Here is a 17,112-nt window from a genome sequence, read left to right on the forward strand (position 1 = left end):
GCAGGAAACAAACCCTCAACCTTGTAAGTGCAAGACTACAGTGCTAACCACTACACCTCCATGACACCTGCTCCCATTAAGTACCACATAAATCCATGGACCATATGATTATGGAATATTTGACTTAAGAACATATTTATGCTGGATGACCACCAGCACAGATACCAGAATGAAAGGTAAATAACAAGGCAGGGAGAAAATGTAATGTTGGGAAGGTAAACTACTGTATGCTGATATTCAGCTTACACAATGTTTTAGTTTTACTGGTGGGAAAGCTGTAAATATCATCTGTATCATAAATCTGCCACTGCAGCACCCAGGAAGGTGTTTAAAAGAACAGCTGGAGCTTCATAGAAAAGGGAAATATCAGTTGTGCAAGTTAAATAAGTAACAAATAAAGATTTAGAGCATTAGTATTATAATTCTACTATTCTATTATATATTATATACAAATAAAATCATAAGAATATTTTAGATTGATTAGTTAGCTTAACAGTTTTTACAGGCTTTTTGTTCAAACTAGAGGAGGTTTCATTCTTTCGTTAATCTTCTAATTTTTACATCCAGCATGAAAACCAAGAAGGAGGACGACTTCTACTAAACTTGGACTTATGCTATAAGATATTTAGCAAGAAGAAGAAATCCGCATTCTTAAAAAAATAAAATATTGAAAAAAAAAACTTTTTCAAATCATAGGGAAGTTTGTGAGGATTGTGGATGATGTGACTGGAGACACTCTGTACACTTCTACTGCTTCTTCTTCTACTTATTATACTGTATTAATATTATTGTTGTTTTTAAAATCCATTTTACGGTAATCATTTCCAAAACCTGGGCGCCATTTTCTCGGGACGCTTGAGCCGCTCCAGTTAAACACTCGTAGCTCGATTGCTCAGGACTGCCGCATCCTTTTCCCCGAAAAAGCCTGCCTGGCATCTTCAGTTCACTCTCTCCGGCTCTCGTTCTTTAACGGGCGAGATGAATTACTGAAGCTAAAAGAAGCTAAAGGCTCAGTAATATGTTGTAAGTGGATATTTGGGTTTTCCCCTTGCTTTTGCGGTTAATGTCGTCTTTGCGTAGCTTCTTATGCTATCTCCGTCTCTTATCAAAATTCTCGGATGCTTCTTGTCTCCTGTAGGAGCAGGTGCGTCTTGATTATGTGATTTTTTTTTTTCCCTCCTCCTCTCCGGTGTTTGTTTATTAACAAGTGTATTACTGTCACCAGATGTGAGTTTCACAGTCATAATTATTTAATACAGTTTTTTGTTTTTATAAAATGTATTTAATAATTATTTGTAAACTCGAGCCGTCGCTCAGACTGACATTTGGGCCTTTATGCAACAGCGGCCTTTTTTATCGGACAGTTGACTTGGATATATCAAAAAAAAAAAAAAATTATATATATATATATATATATATATATATATATAATTGTTTTTGTGGCGAAGAGTGTCTTAAATAGGTTTTAGGTTTGTGTTGCTGTAATTAGAGCTGAAATGCACTGAGCTTTCAGAAATCCAGTTCTAACAGAAGGAGCTGTTTTGGCCCGAGTAGGCAGGTTTCATTTCACTGCAAGAATAATGTGTGTTTGTACGTGTAATATTGATATTAATTAGCTGTCGCTGTGTGGACACAGGGGTTCTGTGTGTCTGCATTTTGAGTTAGCATTCCTATACAGCCCTTTCAATGTGTGCCAGACTGGTTTTAAGCTCATGGTCATAGATGAACACGTGACTACTCATCCTGCAAGTTCATCTCTGCACTGAAATAAGTAATGATTAAACAGCAATATTAAGAAGCATGTTTCATAGGTTTCAAGATAGTTATTGCAAGGAATTATTATAATGTGTATTTTTTCCACAGATTCTTGTCTGTGATGTACAGTATGTCTCCCCCATTACTGTAGCCAGAACAGATGGAAAATATAGTACATTTGAGAAACTTAATTAACCCTGTATTTTCATGTAGTCAGACGAGTCACTATTAACCGTTAACTTCATCTGTGTTCATTGGAATGCTTAGTTTGTCTCTTATGATTGCTTACTGCATCAGCTGTGATAATGGGATAAAATTATAATGGTCCCAAAATGCATAGATAATGCATAGATATACATACACCGATTACCCGTAAGATTATTACAACTGACCGGTAAAGTGAATATAATTCTCACTTGCGATGCGGAAGGCCCAGGCTTGATTCCCACCCAGTGATTAAACCCCAGCCATTGGATGCAATGCCGGTCCCAAGCATAGATAAAAGGGGGGGGGGGGGGGGGATAAAGCATAGATAAAAGCATAGATAAAAGCAGCACAGAAACTTTGTCCCTGAAGTTGAAGCAGAGCAGATTTTGGAAGCAGAATAAAATGGACAAGTTTTAGGATTTGAGTGACTAACAAGGTTGGTCAGAGCATGTCTAAACCTGCAGCTTTGGGATGTTCCCAGTCTGAAGTGGTCAGGACCTACCAAAAGGTGGGAGAACTGGTGACAGGGTCATGATTAGCCAGGGCTCATTGATGCATGTAGGGAGTGAAGGCTGGCCCATGTAGTCTGATCTAATAAAAGAGCTACTGTGGCACAGATTGCAGGAAAAATAGTGCTGCTTTTAAAAGTAAGGCATCAGAACAATTAGTACATTACAGTTTGTTGTATGAGCCACATAATAGCAGACTGGTCAGCATGCACATACAGTACCTACCTAAACATTGTTGCTGAATAAAAAATAAAAAAAAATGCTGGCTTGTTCTTTGCTTATGTCTTTCCCTTCTAGACATTGACTTACTGTAACACACACCTGAATGCTCCAGACTAGAAAACTCCTAAAACATTTGCTTTTATAGAGGTCTGCACACCTGTTGATAATCAGTTAATTAAGGGCTGATGATTAGCAGCACTTGGCTGTAACTTAATCTCATAAAGCCTGTGGAAGCAGTAAGGGGGTAATTAGTATTGCTACATGTTTAGCTCTTTTTGGCTTCATTTTTGTTAAATAAATAAATAATTACATTGTAAAAAAAGTTTGCAAGTCTGAGGTCATATTTGTCTAATACTAAGACCCACTATGATCCAATGATCTGTGAAGTAAATAAACTAAAATCTCTCTCCTGAGTTAATTCTTAAAAGTTAATTCTAAAAAAAAAAAAAAACACCAAATAGACTTTTAACTCTAACAAACTTTTCTCCTGGGGATAACTGACTGTGTGAAATACTATTGCCAGAGACTGCTTCCATAAATCTTAAATAAATTACTTAATATAGAAACGTTTACCATATCAGCAATTATCCATCTGTTAAATAGGACACTTGAAAAAGGTTATTATAAAGGCTTAGATAATGTGAAGTGTCTGCATCCTACAACTACATGTGAATGAATTGTTACTATAGAAACCATATTAGAAGGTACACTGTAATAAAAACCTGCTTTAAATTACAGCTAGAACTATTGCTAAAGCTGCTATGATAAAAAAAAAAATCTTTTACTTTACTTCCTTTATAATAATTAAACAGTGCTGCAATATGTGCATTGTTGGAGGGGAAATGCATCTTATACAAAAATTTGAGGGATTTTTAATCTTGATTGTGGAAAAAGAAATCAGACACCAGTACATAACAGGGATTTTTAGACCATGTGCAGTTAAACGCTTATTTAGTTATCACAAAAATGTGATAAAGAATTAGCTATAATGTTAAAAATTAAATGCAATTAATAAATAAAATTTTCCATTAATTATTTTGATTAGTATAGTGCCTTTAACACTAAACACTGACCAAAAAAGACATAAGTAACTTAATTAATATTACACTAGTGATTAAAAGATTGTGAACCTTTTAAAATTTCTACAAGGGTGGATCAAAAGTTATTTGCACACTGGCTATAGAAATTAAGTAAACCAAAAAAAAAAAAAAAATCTATAATTTTTTGACAATTTTTTGTCCATCTGTCAACAAGCTTTCATATTCTCCTTATTTTAAAAAATCTTTTGGCTGAGCTTTAAGCCAACAAATGCATCACTTTTTATTTCTTCATAAGAAGTGAATCTTTATTTACATTCAGGCATTTGGCAGACACTCTTATCCAGAGCAGCTTAGAAAAGTGCTTAAGTTGCTGTGCGTAATTTGTTATTCACCTTTGTATACTGTACGTGTATATGTGACCTAAAATTTCATCAGATTTTTTGAATTTGACATTTTGAAATTTCATGTAAATTTGTGATGCTTTCAATAATTAATGTGTATGTGAATTTTAATTTTGAATTTGCTGGTATAATTTAGAACTTATACAGTAGGTCCATCAATGACAGCAAGTTGTCCTGCCCTCGGTGCAGGAAAACAAGCCCAAACCATGTTATATCATATTTCACAGGTTCTAGTTTTCCTCATCAGTTCAAACTAAATATTCTTCTAATATCCTTCTTGTCCTTATGATCATTAGCAAACTGTAGATGGACATCTGTGTTAATTTTGGACAGCAGTGGCTTTCTCTATGCATCTCTATCATACAAAACTGTTGTTCAGTGTTCTCCTGATGGTTGTCTCATTAACATTTAATGGTAGCCAATGTGGCATAGGCCATTAGATGTTTAAATCTTACCTTTGCTCCTTTTGTGATCTCTCATACTATCTTTGTTGGTTCTACAAAGTTGAAGTTGAGTGTAGGTTCTGATAATGACATGCCTTTCCTCTAATCTTTATAGGAATCTATGCTTGTGTGACGTCCGGACGCCCTCAAACTATGAGGACTGCATGAGGAATCAAGGACAGAGGGGAGACAGCTGAGTTGATGGAAGTAAGAAGGAACCAAGTCTTCCTTTAGCCTAAGTGCTAAAAGGGTTAAGAGGATGAGCCATCAGGTTTGCATAATGCGGAGTGTGTGGGGGCTCCTACTGCTGTGTCCCATGTCATGGGCATCAGAGCCAGTAGTCATCGAACTGGAGGCCTCCATGCATTCTACTCTGCTTTCGGACATGCAGGCATCTGTATCCAGTATATCAACAGTATCAGACTCTGTTGCAGTGGTCGGCCGGATGTTCAGGATGGGGATCCCCCTGGTGTCAGAAGACTGCAGTGCCATAGACATTGTAAGTTTTTAAGCAAAAAATGTCAGCTTGCTACTCCCTTGAAAGATTTATGATGTCTATAGAGTCTTTCAGAATACAGCGTCGTATTCTTTTTCAGTATTTTGGCAGATTAACCAAGTCTCAATAATAAAAATAAAAAAAAATACTATTTTCATTTCATCTGTTGTAGCTGGTAGTTTTAAAAGGTGAGGTCATATGAGGTCATGTGTTTTAGCCTAAGGTGAGTAGCTAAAATGGGTTAAAATGTAACAGGAAATAACCTGGGAAAAAAATCTTGGTAAAATCTATGGTAAAATTTAACATCAATTTAGCAGAAAAGGGAGAATAATAAATTAAATGGGACCAAATATCCAAGTTGCAGTTAATTTTTTTTTCTGTTTGTTAAAAAACAGTGCCTTTTCACCACATGGGGAGAGATCATGTGTTTCTATTATTTAGTTTACTTCCTGTTTATTTGTAGTACTCCCGTCAACTATTTTGGTATCCTGGGAATTGCTATTTAAGATTAGATTATTTAAACCTCAAGGACTCCCACTTGGGTTCATATTAGTTCTTTAGTATCTTTGTGAAGCAGTAGCAGATCTCAAAGTAAGTAAAGAAAAGGATGACGTCAGTGAACAGCAGCATTTAATATTTGGCCCACATCTCCTCCAAAAATCTTACATTTAAATTCTTCCCTAGACACCTCCTGAATAATATCTGTGATGGAAATGGGGGGAAATGTTGCTGTGGCATGTTCCTTCAGGCCTATGTTCACACTGACTTTTGAAAGGGAATGAGAGGAGCTCATTTGATCACCAGAGGCTTTCGAAGCATAGGTTACTGCCTGTGCTAATGGTTTCTAAAAATACAAAATGCTCTATCTATTGCCATATTTTTAACATAAAAAAATAGTGTCCTATCAGTCCATGAGGTGTTCAGCGCTTCCACAAATAAAACCAGAAAAAAATTTAACATAATTTAAAAAAGATGAATCTTTGGAATATCTCTAATGCTCTTAAAAAAATAAGTATTACTTATATTAATTATGATTTTGCTCTTACAAAAATGATTTACCTTATTATTATTTACACATGTACCTTATAGCAAAGTTACTTTTTTTTTGTTAAATTTTGCATAATCCTGTTAAGAAGCTAGGGTCAAAGCACAGGGTCAGCCAGGATACAACACCCCTGGATCAGATAGGCTTAAGGTCCTTGCTCAAGGGCTCAACAGTGGAAACTTTGCAGTGCTGAAGCTTGAACCTACCAACCTTCAAATCAGTAAACCATTAGCTTTTACACGATTGAGCCCTTACTGACCTTTTGGTTATTAAGTTTGGCTAGGTTTATTAAATATTTGATCAAAGAATATAGAATTGAATTGAACCAAAAAATAATGAATATGTAGGAATTTATGCTTTTCTTTTTGTCCATTTCTTAACAGTTATCTGGGGTTGGCAGTGCAGCGTTCCCTGAGTGGCTTTATTGGGACAGTCAGCGTTGTCTTTTGCAAGGTCTACCACTAGAGGGGGATAAAGGACTCTATCGGTTTAGCTTGTCGTCTGAAGCCTTACAAAGTCATGATGGGAGTATACATAGTCACCTACTTCTCAGTGGAACCAAATTGAGCAGTAGCTCTTACACCAACAATCGGCAACCAGATGTCTTCATTATCACAGTAAACACAGATGATCAACAGGATATAGAATCTGCTTCAGTGGCACTGCAGACACAGTCAAACACAACAAATGTGTGTATTTGTTCAAGTGGCCAGCCAGCTACAGTGCTAACCATAATCCTGGATGCAGACCTCACAAAGATGAACTCGAGGGAGCGACTAGTGCTGCTTCAAAAAATGGCTCACTTTGCTAATGAGCCACCAGAGCTAATGCAGGTCATGCCAGTTATTAACAACCGTTTTTTTGATATGACCGCTTTTATGGCTGGACCTGGTAATGCAAAGAAGGTGGTGGAGAATGGTGCTCTGTTATCATGGAAACTCGGTTGTGCGCTTGACCAAACCACCTTACCTGATATTAGTGGGGTCCAGGTGCCAGCAAAAGATGGTACTATGTCCACTCTAATCGGTTACCCAGTGGTTGGCTGGTACATTGTAAATAAAAAACCTCAGCTGGTCAAGCGTATCAGAAGACATATTCACAGCACTCCGACACCAGTGCCTTCCCAGTTTCTTCCAACCACTTATTTATTACCCGCAGAGCGTATTGTGCCAGCTCCAGCATCCCCTTTCATTGCTCGCTCCACAAAGTTGTTGATAAATCCAGCTCGTGGTCCTCTGCCCTTGCCGGTTAAACCTACCATCCGTATGCGAGATCACATAGCTTACACGCCTGTACTGAGCCAACCTCTTCCTAGTCAAGTCCTGGGCAGTACCAGCACTGTCTCCCTGGAACCGACACTAACTCGCCCTGGTTACGTGGAGCCCACTGCCTCTGTTACTCCTCCGACTACTCGCAGACCCAAGACCACCTCAAAAAAGGGCAGAAAATCAAAGATCACTCCAGTGCCCAGGGAGCCAAAAACTACAGATGCCCCTTCCACCAGTCCAGTGACTAACCAAAAGCCTCATTTACATAACTCTATTGGTGAAGTAAATGTGTGGGTTGGAACATACTTTGAGATGAAGATTCCAGCTGATACGTTCTTTGATCAGGAAGATGGAAACACAGAAAATTTGCAGTTGTTATTACAACAAAATCTCTATCAGACACTGGATCAAGGCTCTTGGATACAATTTAACAGCAGCACTCAGCTTCTGTATGGCCTTCCTGACCAAAGTCATGTTGGCAGACATGAATTTCAAATGATAGCAACGGATAAAGAAAATTCAAGCACCATGGATGCTTTTGAGGTTTATGTAAACCACTGGCCATTTGATGACCAATCACCAGTTGTGTTTACTGTTCGCTTTCAAGGAGAACCAAACATGTTGACCAACGATATCAACAAGAAAATCCTATTTTGCAAGAAACTTGCCTCTGCACTGGGTGATCGCAACAGCAGTTCTGTCACACTAAGAAATATTTCAAGTGGCTCTATTCTGGTTGAATGGACCAATAGCAGCTTGCCTAAGAATCCTTGTCCAACTGGACAGATTCAAGAGTTGTGTCATAGGATTTCAGATGCCCAAGGTCATCCCACATCTTTATTTTACAGTGCAATGGAGCCAGACTTCAAACCAATCAACGTTGGGGCTCGTGGTGTCAACAAATGCCAAAGGTTCTCATTTGTACCACCTGGAGAAGTCTCAATTCCAGAATCACCTGAGAATAGTTCCGCTCTTGTGCCATCCACAATCACACCTTCATCCAGCTCAGGCTGGCATCGCAGCGATGATGTCTACTTACACACAGTTATCCCATCTGTGGTCGTGGCTGCCCTGCTGCTCACAGCTGGTTTCATTGCAATGGTTTGCTACAGAAAGAAACAGCGGGGGAAACTGACTTCAGAGGAACAGGCGACCTTCATCAAAAAGGGTGTTCCTATTATTTTTGCAGATGAGTTGGATGATCCTAAATCCCCACCCTCGTCCAGCATGCCGTTAATCTTGCGTGAAGAGAAGCCACCTATGCCTCCCCATTATCCAAGTTCAGCCTGTGGAGAAGTCCTAGAAGAATACATCTCCTTCAATGATGATGATGATGACCCCAATGCTCCTCCTTACCAGCCTCCCCCTCCTTTTACAGTTCCTATAGAGGGCAGGGGTTCTCGACCGAAGAACATGACCTCCTATAGGTGTCCACCACCCTATGTGCCCCCCTAATACATAACTATATATATTATAACTGGCTCATTTTAGGCATATTAAGAAAAGGCATTATAGTCCAAATATGGAATGAAGTGACTGATTTTTTTTTTTTTTTTTTTGTGTGTGTGTGTGTGTGTGGGGGGGGGGGGACAATAGCCTTGATGTCAAGGTTTGATAATGCTGGATTACTGTTTCTCTGTTTGAATGACTGAGCAGTGCACTTAAATCTTAAAAAAAAAAAAAAAAACATGGTATCTTAAATGCTCAAACTTCACAAGACCTTGCATTCATTGCTTACTTGTTTGGAATTTCTGAAGCAGTTACTACAAAGCAGTAACTGGAATCTACAGACTCAGAAAAATGACCATTCCTTTACCTGTTCATCATATATGAAATTGACAGACGTAAATGTTCTGAAACATCTACTGCCGCCGAGTGTCACACAATCAGATGGTAAGCTAAAGCTCCTGAGCAGAGATGAGGCACTGCCTAAATGCATTTGGTGTCTGTATAGTTGATGTTTCTGATTTTTTTTTTTTTATAATGATATTTTTTAATGTCTTTACTTGCCTGGAAGCAACATTTATATGGAGTATTATGTTTCTTTGTTATGTAAAATAAAAGCAAACCACCAGTTATATTAAACTGATCATGAGCAGCCTTATAGGCAGATAGACATATTTGTGTGAATGATTTCAGGCTAATATAGAAATTTTTTATCCTTATATGCATTGCACATCAATATCTACCTTGTTGTCATCATCATTTTTATTATTTTAATCAAAGTTCTATATGAATTAATTTGCAGATTACAATGCAAGACTCTGTTAAATCCTAGAACCACGCAACCTTTTAATCATAGTTTTTAGACAATAGGTGTGTAACACACGATTCATTCTAGATGATAAATCATCCAACCCATTGTAAATGTGAATTCTTTTGTGATTTTATTGTTTTTAAAGTTGCTGCAACACTTTGGAAATAGATGACATCCCATGCTTTTAGGGCCCTCCCCCCTCTCTCCCCTTCTCCTTGATGTATTGTAACTCCTGCATTTTGTGTTTGTATATAATTGTGTGCTGGGATAAAAGTGCTAGATCACTAGAATTAGTAATACAAAAATGGTTTTAATTTACAAGCATTACTTAGAAGTATTATCATTCTATTGTGAAACCAAAAATGCAGTATTTTAGTAAATTTGATTTACACACATGGGTTTGTTTGGTATTCTTTTATTAAAGGCAGAAAAACCCACAATGGTCACCAAAATAACTTGAAATTGACAAAGTAATAATACTACTAAAAATGTAATGAAAATCAGATACTGCTTTGTATTCTGATTCAGTAGAATAAAAAAAAAACATGAATGAAACTGCCTGGACAAAAATTGATGGTACCCCTAACTTAATATTTTGTTGCACATCCTTTTGAGGCAATCACTGCAAAGGGTACCTTTTCCAGACTACATGTTTCAACTCTTTCCACAGATATTCGTCCTTCATCAAAAAGGGTGTTCCACTTATTTTTGCAGATGAGTTGGATGATGCTAAATCCCAACCCTTTTCCAGCATGCTGTTAATATTGCATGAAGAGAAACAGTATATGCCTCTCTGTTGTCCCAGTTCAGCCTGTGGAGCAGTTCTAGAGGAATACATCTTTAGTGATGATGAATATGATGACCCCAGTGCTCCTCTTTACCAGTCTCCCCCTGCTTTTACAGTTCCTACAAAGGGCCTTCTCCGGGCTGAATGTTTCATCTTTTTCCACAGATGTTCGATAGGATTTATATCAAGGCTTTATAGAAGGCCACTTCAGAGTAGACCAATGTTTTGTTCTTTTTTAGCTGCGTTTAACAGTAATTACAGTTCTTGGAAAGTTTCAGTTTTGTCTAGTCTGTCTGCTGTGGCTTGTCAATATGCATTTTGACAAAATCCTGTCTGTCATCATGATTTTCCCACTTTTGCACAATCCAACACTGACGTATTCTTAATGTTGGAGTTCACCTTGAATATCTTTTGAAAGTTTTCCTTGGCTCTTTAGTTACCCTTCAGTTCAATTTTAACTCTCTCAGTCATGTTCAGGGAGGTTGGCTATAAGTGGACCATAAATTTTTTAATATTTGCAGCTGTAGTCACAGGAATATTTAGCTGCTTGGAAATGGTCTTACAGTTTTTACCTTGAACATGCTTTTTGATATTTTTCTTTCTGATGTCCTTAGGCAACTCTCCCCTTTTCTTTCTCTGGTCCATCTTCAGTGTGGACACACCTTCATACCAACTTTTCACCATTTAAATAGTCTAAAAAGTTTGTCCAATCTAGTTACATTAGTTTGTTGTAATGTCTGATTTTTTCATTAGTCGATGCTCATTAAATTATTATTTATCATTACATTTGTCATTTATTGGTTATTGCAGTGACCATTGTGGATTTTTTTCTTTCCTTGACGGAAGAGTACCAACAAATTCGTCCACACGTGTAACTGGAATGTGCATTAGCCTTGTATTCTGGATGTTTTAGAAAGACTGACCAGCAGAAGGAGATATGTGTGAGCTATACAAGAATGACTTTGTCAAACAACTGAAGTAATTCAGTCTAATGTTTTTGCTACGTTTTGATACCTCTGAAACTTATACATATAGAAGTTCTAAACGTGTGAGAACTGATGTGGGGAAATACCCACATTTGTGGCAGGCAAGGCTCTCCAATAAATTGCTTTCAGCAGAATAACGCTGTTTGGCCATTGATCATAAACATAATTGACAAGAGATTTATTGTGTTTTCTCAGCAAGTTGCAGTTGGTGGCAAAATCTTTGGTTTTCAATAAATCCTACATGCAGAGTACAACTCAGGATGAACATATAAACACAACATATAACATAAACTTAAACTACAAACAATACGCCAACCACAAGGGTACAGAGAGTGGTGGATTCCTTCAGCTGAAAGTGCTAATATGATAATAAAATGTAAACTTTATAACAACGTTTAAGTATTGTGTTTTTGAATTTGTGTATTGAAGATATTATTTCTCTTATACCACAGTGATTTGTCATTTATATTTCTTTATGTATTACATTTATTATTACATATCCATGTATTACAGTTACATTTAATGAATCTCAATTATCAAGCTGAATACAACCTAATGTATGCTTAAATTAATTGCAAGCATTTACCCAAAATTAGGTATATATGTAAATCCAGGAAAATCCTGTTTTTATTCTTCTTGTGCTACTAAGTGTGTAAATGTATGCATAATTTAATTCAATTTTTTTTTTTTTGTATAGCACTTTTAACAATTATTATCGTCGAAAAAAGCTGCTTTACACAATCAAGTTTTTATAGAATTTGAATGTGTTTGAATCAAAATGGTCAGATAGTCCCTGGTAAGCAAGCCGAGGGCGACAGTGGCAAGGGAAAACTCCCTGAGATGGCAATAGGAAGAAACCTTGAGAGGAACCAGACTCAACAGGGAACCCATCCTCATCTGGGTGATAACAGATAACGGTCATAAAAAGACTAATGGCTAATGTAGATCTTCAAATTGATCAACTTTAAATCATATACACTGAGTGGCCACTTCATTAGGTACCCGTGTTCAACTGTTTATGCAAGTATCTAATCAGCCAATCACATGGAAGAAGCTCAGTGCGTTTGTGCATGTGGATAAACTACTGAAGTTCAAACCGAACATTAAAATGGGGAAGAAGGGTGATATAAGTATCTTCGATTGTGGAATGATTGTTGGTACCATACTGGATGAAATAGTCAGAGTATTTCCGGGAATTTTGGGGGGATTTTTACATACAACTACTGTATCTCTAGGAATTTACAGAGAATAATTTAAAAGGGGAAAAAAATCCAGTGCCTTGTTGATGCCAGAGGTTAAAGGAGAATGGCCAGACTGGTTCAAGTTGGTCAAAAGGCAAAAGTATCTTAAATAACATCTCATTATGAAGTATGCTGAGGAGCATCTTGAAACACACAACACATCCAACCTTGAAGCAGATGTGCTACAGCAGCAGAAGACCAAACTGAGTGCCAAAACTGTTAGCTAGGAACAGGAAACTGATAGGCCTGTGGTCAGTAATAGACCTGTGTAGGACTGTATTTCCTCACTACTCCTAACCAGTAAGGACACCTCCAGAGCGCTCCTACATTTTGGTGGTGATAGCAGTGATTTCCCATTTTAAGATTGTTGATTAATAGCTCTTACTTTTAAAAGTAGAACCAAAATCGTGTGATTCTAAGAATCTTTGGCCACTTACAGTAGGAGTGATTTCCTACTTTGAGACACTTAAGCTGTAATTAACTAGATAAAAAATGTTAATAGATTGACAGCACTTGTTTTGACACAAGCAATAACTTCGTCAGCAGTGAATTGAGATCTGGTGACAACTTGAGTACAGTGAACTCCAACAGTGAACTGTCATGTCCAAAAAACCAGATGATTTTACCTTTGTGACATGGCGCAAAATCCTGTGGTTGAGGGATGGACTTGGTCAACAACACGCAGGTCATCTGTGGCAAGTAAATGCCCAATTAGTACTAAGGGGCCCAAAGTGTGCCAAGAAAATCACCCACACAGTTATACCATTAGCCTGTAACATTAATACAAAGCGAATATAAATACAAATAGAAAAACTATTTAATATAAACAGAAAGGACAAAATTTTAATAACTGTATATTGCTTTTTATATTTTATATATCAATTTTTAAAGGTGACCAATAAGTGGGCGCACTCTGCATATAATTTCCATTTCAATACAATCATCACACAACTTAGGTCATTTTAATTGCTTCATGTTTATGCCAAAATCTGACCCTACCATCCAAATATCACAGGACAAAAAGAGACCAGGCAAAAAAAATCAGACCAGGTAACATTGTCCTAATCTTCTAATGTCCAATTTTGGTTAGCCCATGTAAACTGTCGCCTCAGTTTTCTGTTCCTAGTTGACAGGAGTGGCAGCCAGTGTGGTCTTCTGTTGCTATAGTTATCTTCTTCAAGGTTTGCTGTGTCGTGCATTCAGAGACCCTCTTCAGCATAATGTAAAATGAGGCAGTATGTAAGTTACTGTTAACGTTCTACCAGCTCGACCTAGTCCGACAATTCTCTTCTGACCTCTGGGATCAACAAGGCATTGTTGTCCAGAGAACTGCCACTCACTGGATGTTTTGTTTTAGATTATCTTTTGTAAACCCTAGAAATGGTTGTGTGTGAAAATCCCAGCAGATCAGCAGTTTAGAAAAGACTCAGACCGGCTTGTCTGGCGCCAACAAGCAAGCCACATTCAAAGTCACTAAAGTTACTGTTTACTGAGTTTGAACTCCAGCTGATTGTCTTGATCATGTCTACATGGGCCGTGTGTTGTTGCCATATGATTGGCTGATTAGACACTTGTATTGAGTAGTTAAACAGGTGTACCTAATAAAATGGCCGATGTGTGTTGTGTTGATTTGGCAGCAAGTTTTTTAGAGCCACCATATTTAAGAGAGGGTAGCTCCTTATATGGAACCCCCTTTTATTTCAAAAACATGCTGATGGTGGGCATTTCAAATAAGATTTTTTTTAAAATGGTCTCGTCAGCGACACCCAGAATGTCTGTCTGTATCTGTGCTACATTTTTATGGCTATAAACAGAAATATATATTTTTTTTATATCCATAACCTAATTTAATTATTTTATTTATTTGAAATAGTGATGCAATTGTGCAATCACACATTTCATATACAATCATGCATCAGGGATAGTAAGCAAATGAAAAAAAATTATAATTTCCCTAGGAGTATCAATACATTTTACTATTTATCTATTTTGTGTGATAATGCCATTAGATTTTAAAAGTAGCTCTAAAAAACTATTTAATATAAACAGAAAGGACAAAGTTTTTTTTCCTATTAGAAAATTTTAATAACTAATGGAATAATAATATTTATATCCTTTTTTTTTTTTTTTTTTTAAAGATGACCAAGTGAGCGCACTCTGCACAATTTCCCCAGTCCTAATTTCTAGAGAACACAAATCAACATAAAGGCTTTATTAATGATTCATGAAATACAATTATCACAAAACTTGGGTCATTTTAATTTTGTTTATAGTAAAAATACTTTAATACTGTACAATGGATTTTTACATTTATGAAGATATCGCCTAAAATGAAATTGCAAAAATTATGTCCAAAAGAAACAATGCAATGAAATGCTGGTACAGGACCACTGATGAAAAATGGCACTTGCTTCATTACAATTCAGTCCTCACTGACGTTTCAAATTGCACCCATACCGAAGTATGCGAAAAGGAAGACATAACTAATAAAAAGGTCTTTTTTTATGTTCTGTAGTCTAAGCAAACTTGAATAAAAACAATAATGAAGACTACCAGAAAGGCATTTGTATCTGTGGGTGATTCTGAAAAATATAATAGGAGTAATATGCCTGCCAAAAAAAAAGTAAATGTTTAAGTTGAAGTTAAGCAAATAAAATTTGCATCAAATTAACACGCGCACGCGCACACACACACACACACACACACACACACACACACCATCCACTAAGAAACCCAGTAAGGATTAAGTGGAATCTCAATACATTTTATCAAACAAACCAGCTCTTTTCCAGGGTCAATCCCATTAAAAGTGTCAAATATTTAATACACATCACTGAAACTTTTTTTTTTCCTTTTTTTGCTCACTTAAAAAAGGGATACTTTCAAAAAATGGGGACTTTAGAAACAGCTTTTTTCCATGAAAATTAAATTTGTTTAAATTTTTTATTTTTTTAATAAACTAACACACTTGATTCATCAAGCAACTCTGAAACAAACTGCTCCTTTATCATCCAATTCTAGTAAGATCAGCCTTTTTAAAGAGCCCTTCAGTTTTGTACACAATGACACCCTCCTCAGTACAAGTCCTTGATTTAACCAGACAAGTGCTGCCTTGTCAACATATTTAAGGTTTTTTTTTTTTATCTTTTCTCCCTCAGTGGTGTTCACCTCCAAGGTATGAATGAGATTGTGCTTTCTGTTTCCTCAGCACCCTCTATAGCTCACTCATTTAAGGACAGGATGATGTCATCTTCTAGGTCAGAGTTATCGGAACTATCTGCTGATAGACGGAGAGAAAGGATAGGGTGTAAAAAATGAAAAGAGTAAGCAGGCATTTTACACAGTGCTAAATCAATAAAAAAAATAGCCATTAACTTACTATTATCCATCACTAGCTCTACATCGCCCTCATTGTCATCAGAATCATCCTCATCATCATCCTCTTCGTCATCATCATCGTCGTCATCATCGTCGTCTTCGTCGTCATCATCATCGTCACCTTCCTCCTCCAGGAGACGGGCCACCTCTTCATCATCAGATGGGGAAAAATCCTGCTCACCATCTTCCTCCTCCTCTTCTCCATTATTTTCATTCTCCAGCTCAGCCACCAGAGGGTCTGTGTCGATATCGTCCATGTCATCATCCGAGTCGTCGTCATCCTCGTCTTCCTGATCTTCATCCTCCTAAAGGAGCACAGATCAATACATTTTCATTGTGAACAAGTCTTTGTAAAGCCAATCAGGTAGTTTCTTATTTGTCAGTTACTTCACTGTGATTAGTCAGTTCAATAATCCCCCAAGAAAAGGTGATTGATACATTGCAACAGAATAGATGAGGAATAAAATGGAATGATTTCTATTATGATCAAGATTTCTGTTCTACTGGAAAAGGCAGTACATTCTTTAAGAATTAAGAGTAGAATATTTACAACTTTAAGATGCAATGGGAATTTTGCAGTTAGGCCAAAAAAATCAAAAATAAAAAAAATCAAACGAGCAGTCAGGTTACAAAATTAAATATTAACTTTAAAAATGTACAAAGGGGAAAACGGTCACTGCAGTCAGATTTTTTTTTTTAAATATACATACACACATATACTGTATTATTAATGTAACTGTACATGTTGGGGTAAACCAATCTCACGATGGCCTTAAAAGCACCTGAAACCAAGCAAAGGCCGGCACATTTTATAATAAAGTTGCTAAAGTAACAAGAGAAATCTCTAATTTCTTCCATTCTTCATCTCACATGAAATAACAGCAGGTAACTCTTCCCCTATTCATAACATCAATTATATCATTACCATAAAAAAAAATTAAGTATCACATGCAAATTCAGCTGCAAACACACAAAATGCCTGTTATTGTTACCCACAATCAAAATAAGACATATTGCATAGGCAATATGAAATATGCAATATGAAAATTTGGCCAAAATTTCATCACCTGATCCTCC

General features: G+C 36.8%; 2 protein-coding genes across 3 annotated transcripts in view; one reads left to right on the forward strand and one right to left on the reverse strand.

The window, feature by feature from the left end:
- The first annotated feature begins 936 nt into the window (after nucleotides 1–936).
- On the forward strand, nucleotides 937–8,885 carry LOC128530436 (dystroglycan 1-like). Its single transcript, XM_053504389.1, has 3 exons — nucleotides 937–1,023; nucleotides 4,693–5,076; nucleotides 6,502–8,885. The coding sequence occupies exons 2-3, from the start codon at nucleotides 4,837–4,839 to the stop codon at nucleotides 8,839–8,841; spliced, it is 2,580 nt and encodes an 859-aa protein (XP_053360364.1). The 5' UTR covers nucleotides 937–1,023; nucleotides 4,693–4,836; the 3' UTR covers nucleotides 8,842–8,885.
- A 6,007-nt stretch (nucleotides 8,886–14,892) lies between these two features.
- Nucleotides 14,893–17,112, reverse strand: part of LOC128530260 (DDB1- and CUL4-associated factor 1) — a 19,606-nt gene continuing 17,386 nt past the window's right edge. The window contains exons 23-25 of one of the 2 annotated variants that reach the window (XM_053504091.1): nucleotides 17,103–17,112; nucleotides 16,037–16,340; nucleotides 14,893–15,934 (exon numbers count right to left, since the gene is read on the reverse strand). The exon at nucleotides 17,103–17,112 is cut by the window's right edge and continues 83 nt beyond it. In XM_053504091.1, the coding sequence (XP_053360066.1) occupies nucleotides 15,879–15,934; nucleotides 16,037–16,340; nucleotides 17,103–17,112 (370 nt within the window). In that variant the 3' untranslated portion in view covers nucleotides 14,893–15,878. Of the gene's footprint in view, nucleotides 15,938–16,036; nucleotides 16,341–17,102 lie in introns of both variants that reach the window. The other variant, XM_053504090.1, reaches the window with a different exon arrangement.

Source organism: Clarias gariepinus, chromosome 9 (assembly GCF_024256425.1).
Source record: "Clarias gariepinus isolate MV-2021 ecotype Netherlands chromosome 9, CGAR_prim_01v2, whole genome shotgun sequence".
NCBI lineage: Eukaryota > Metazoa > Chordata > Actinopteri > Siluriformes > Clariidae > Clarias > Clarias gariepinus.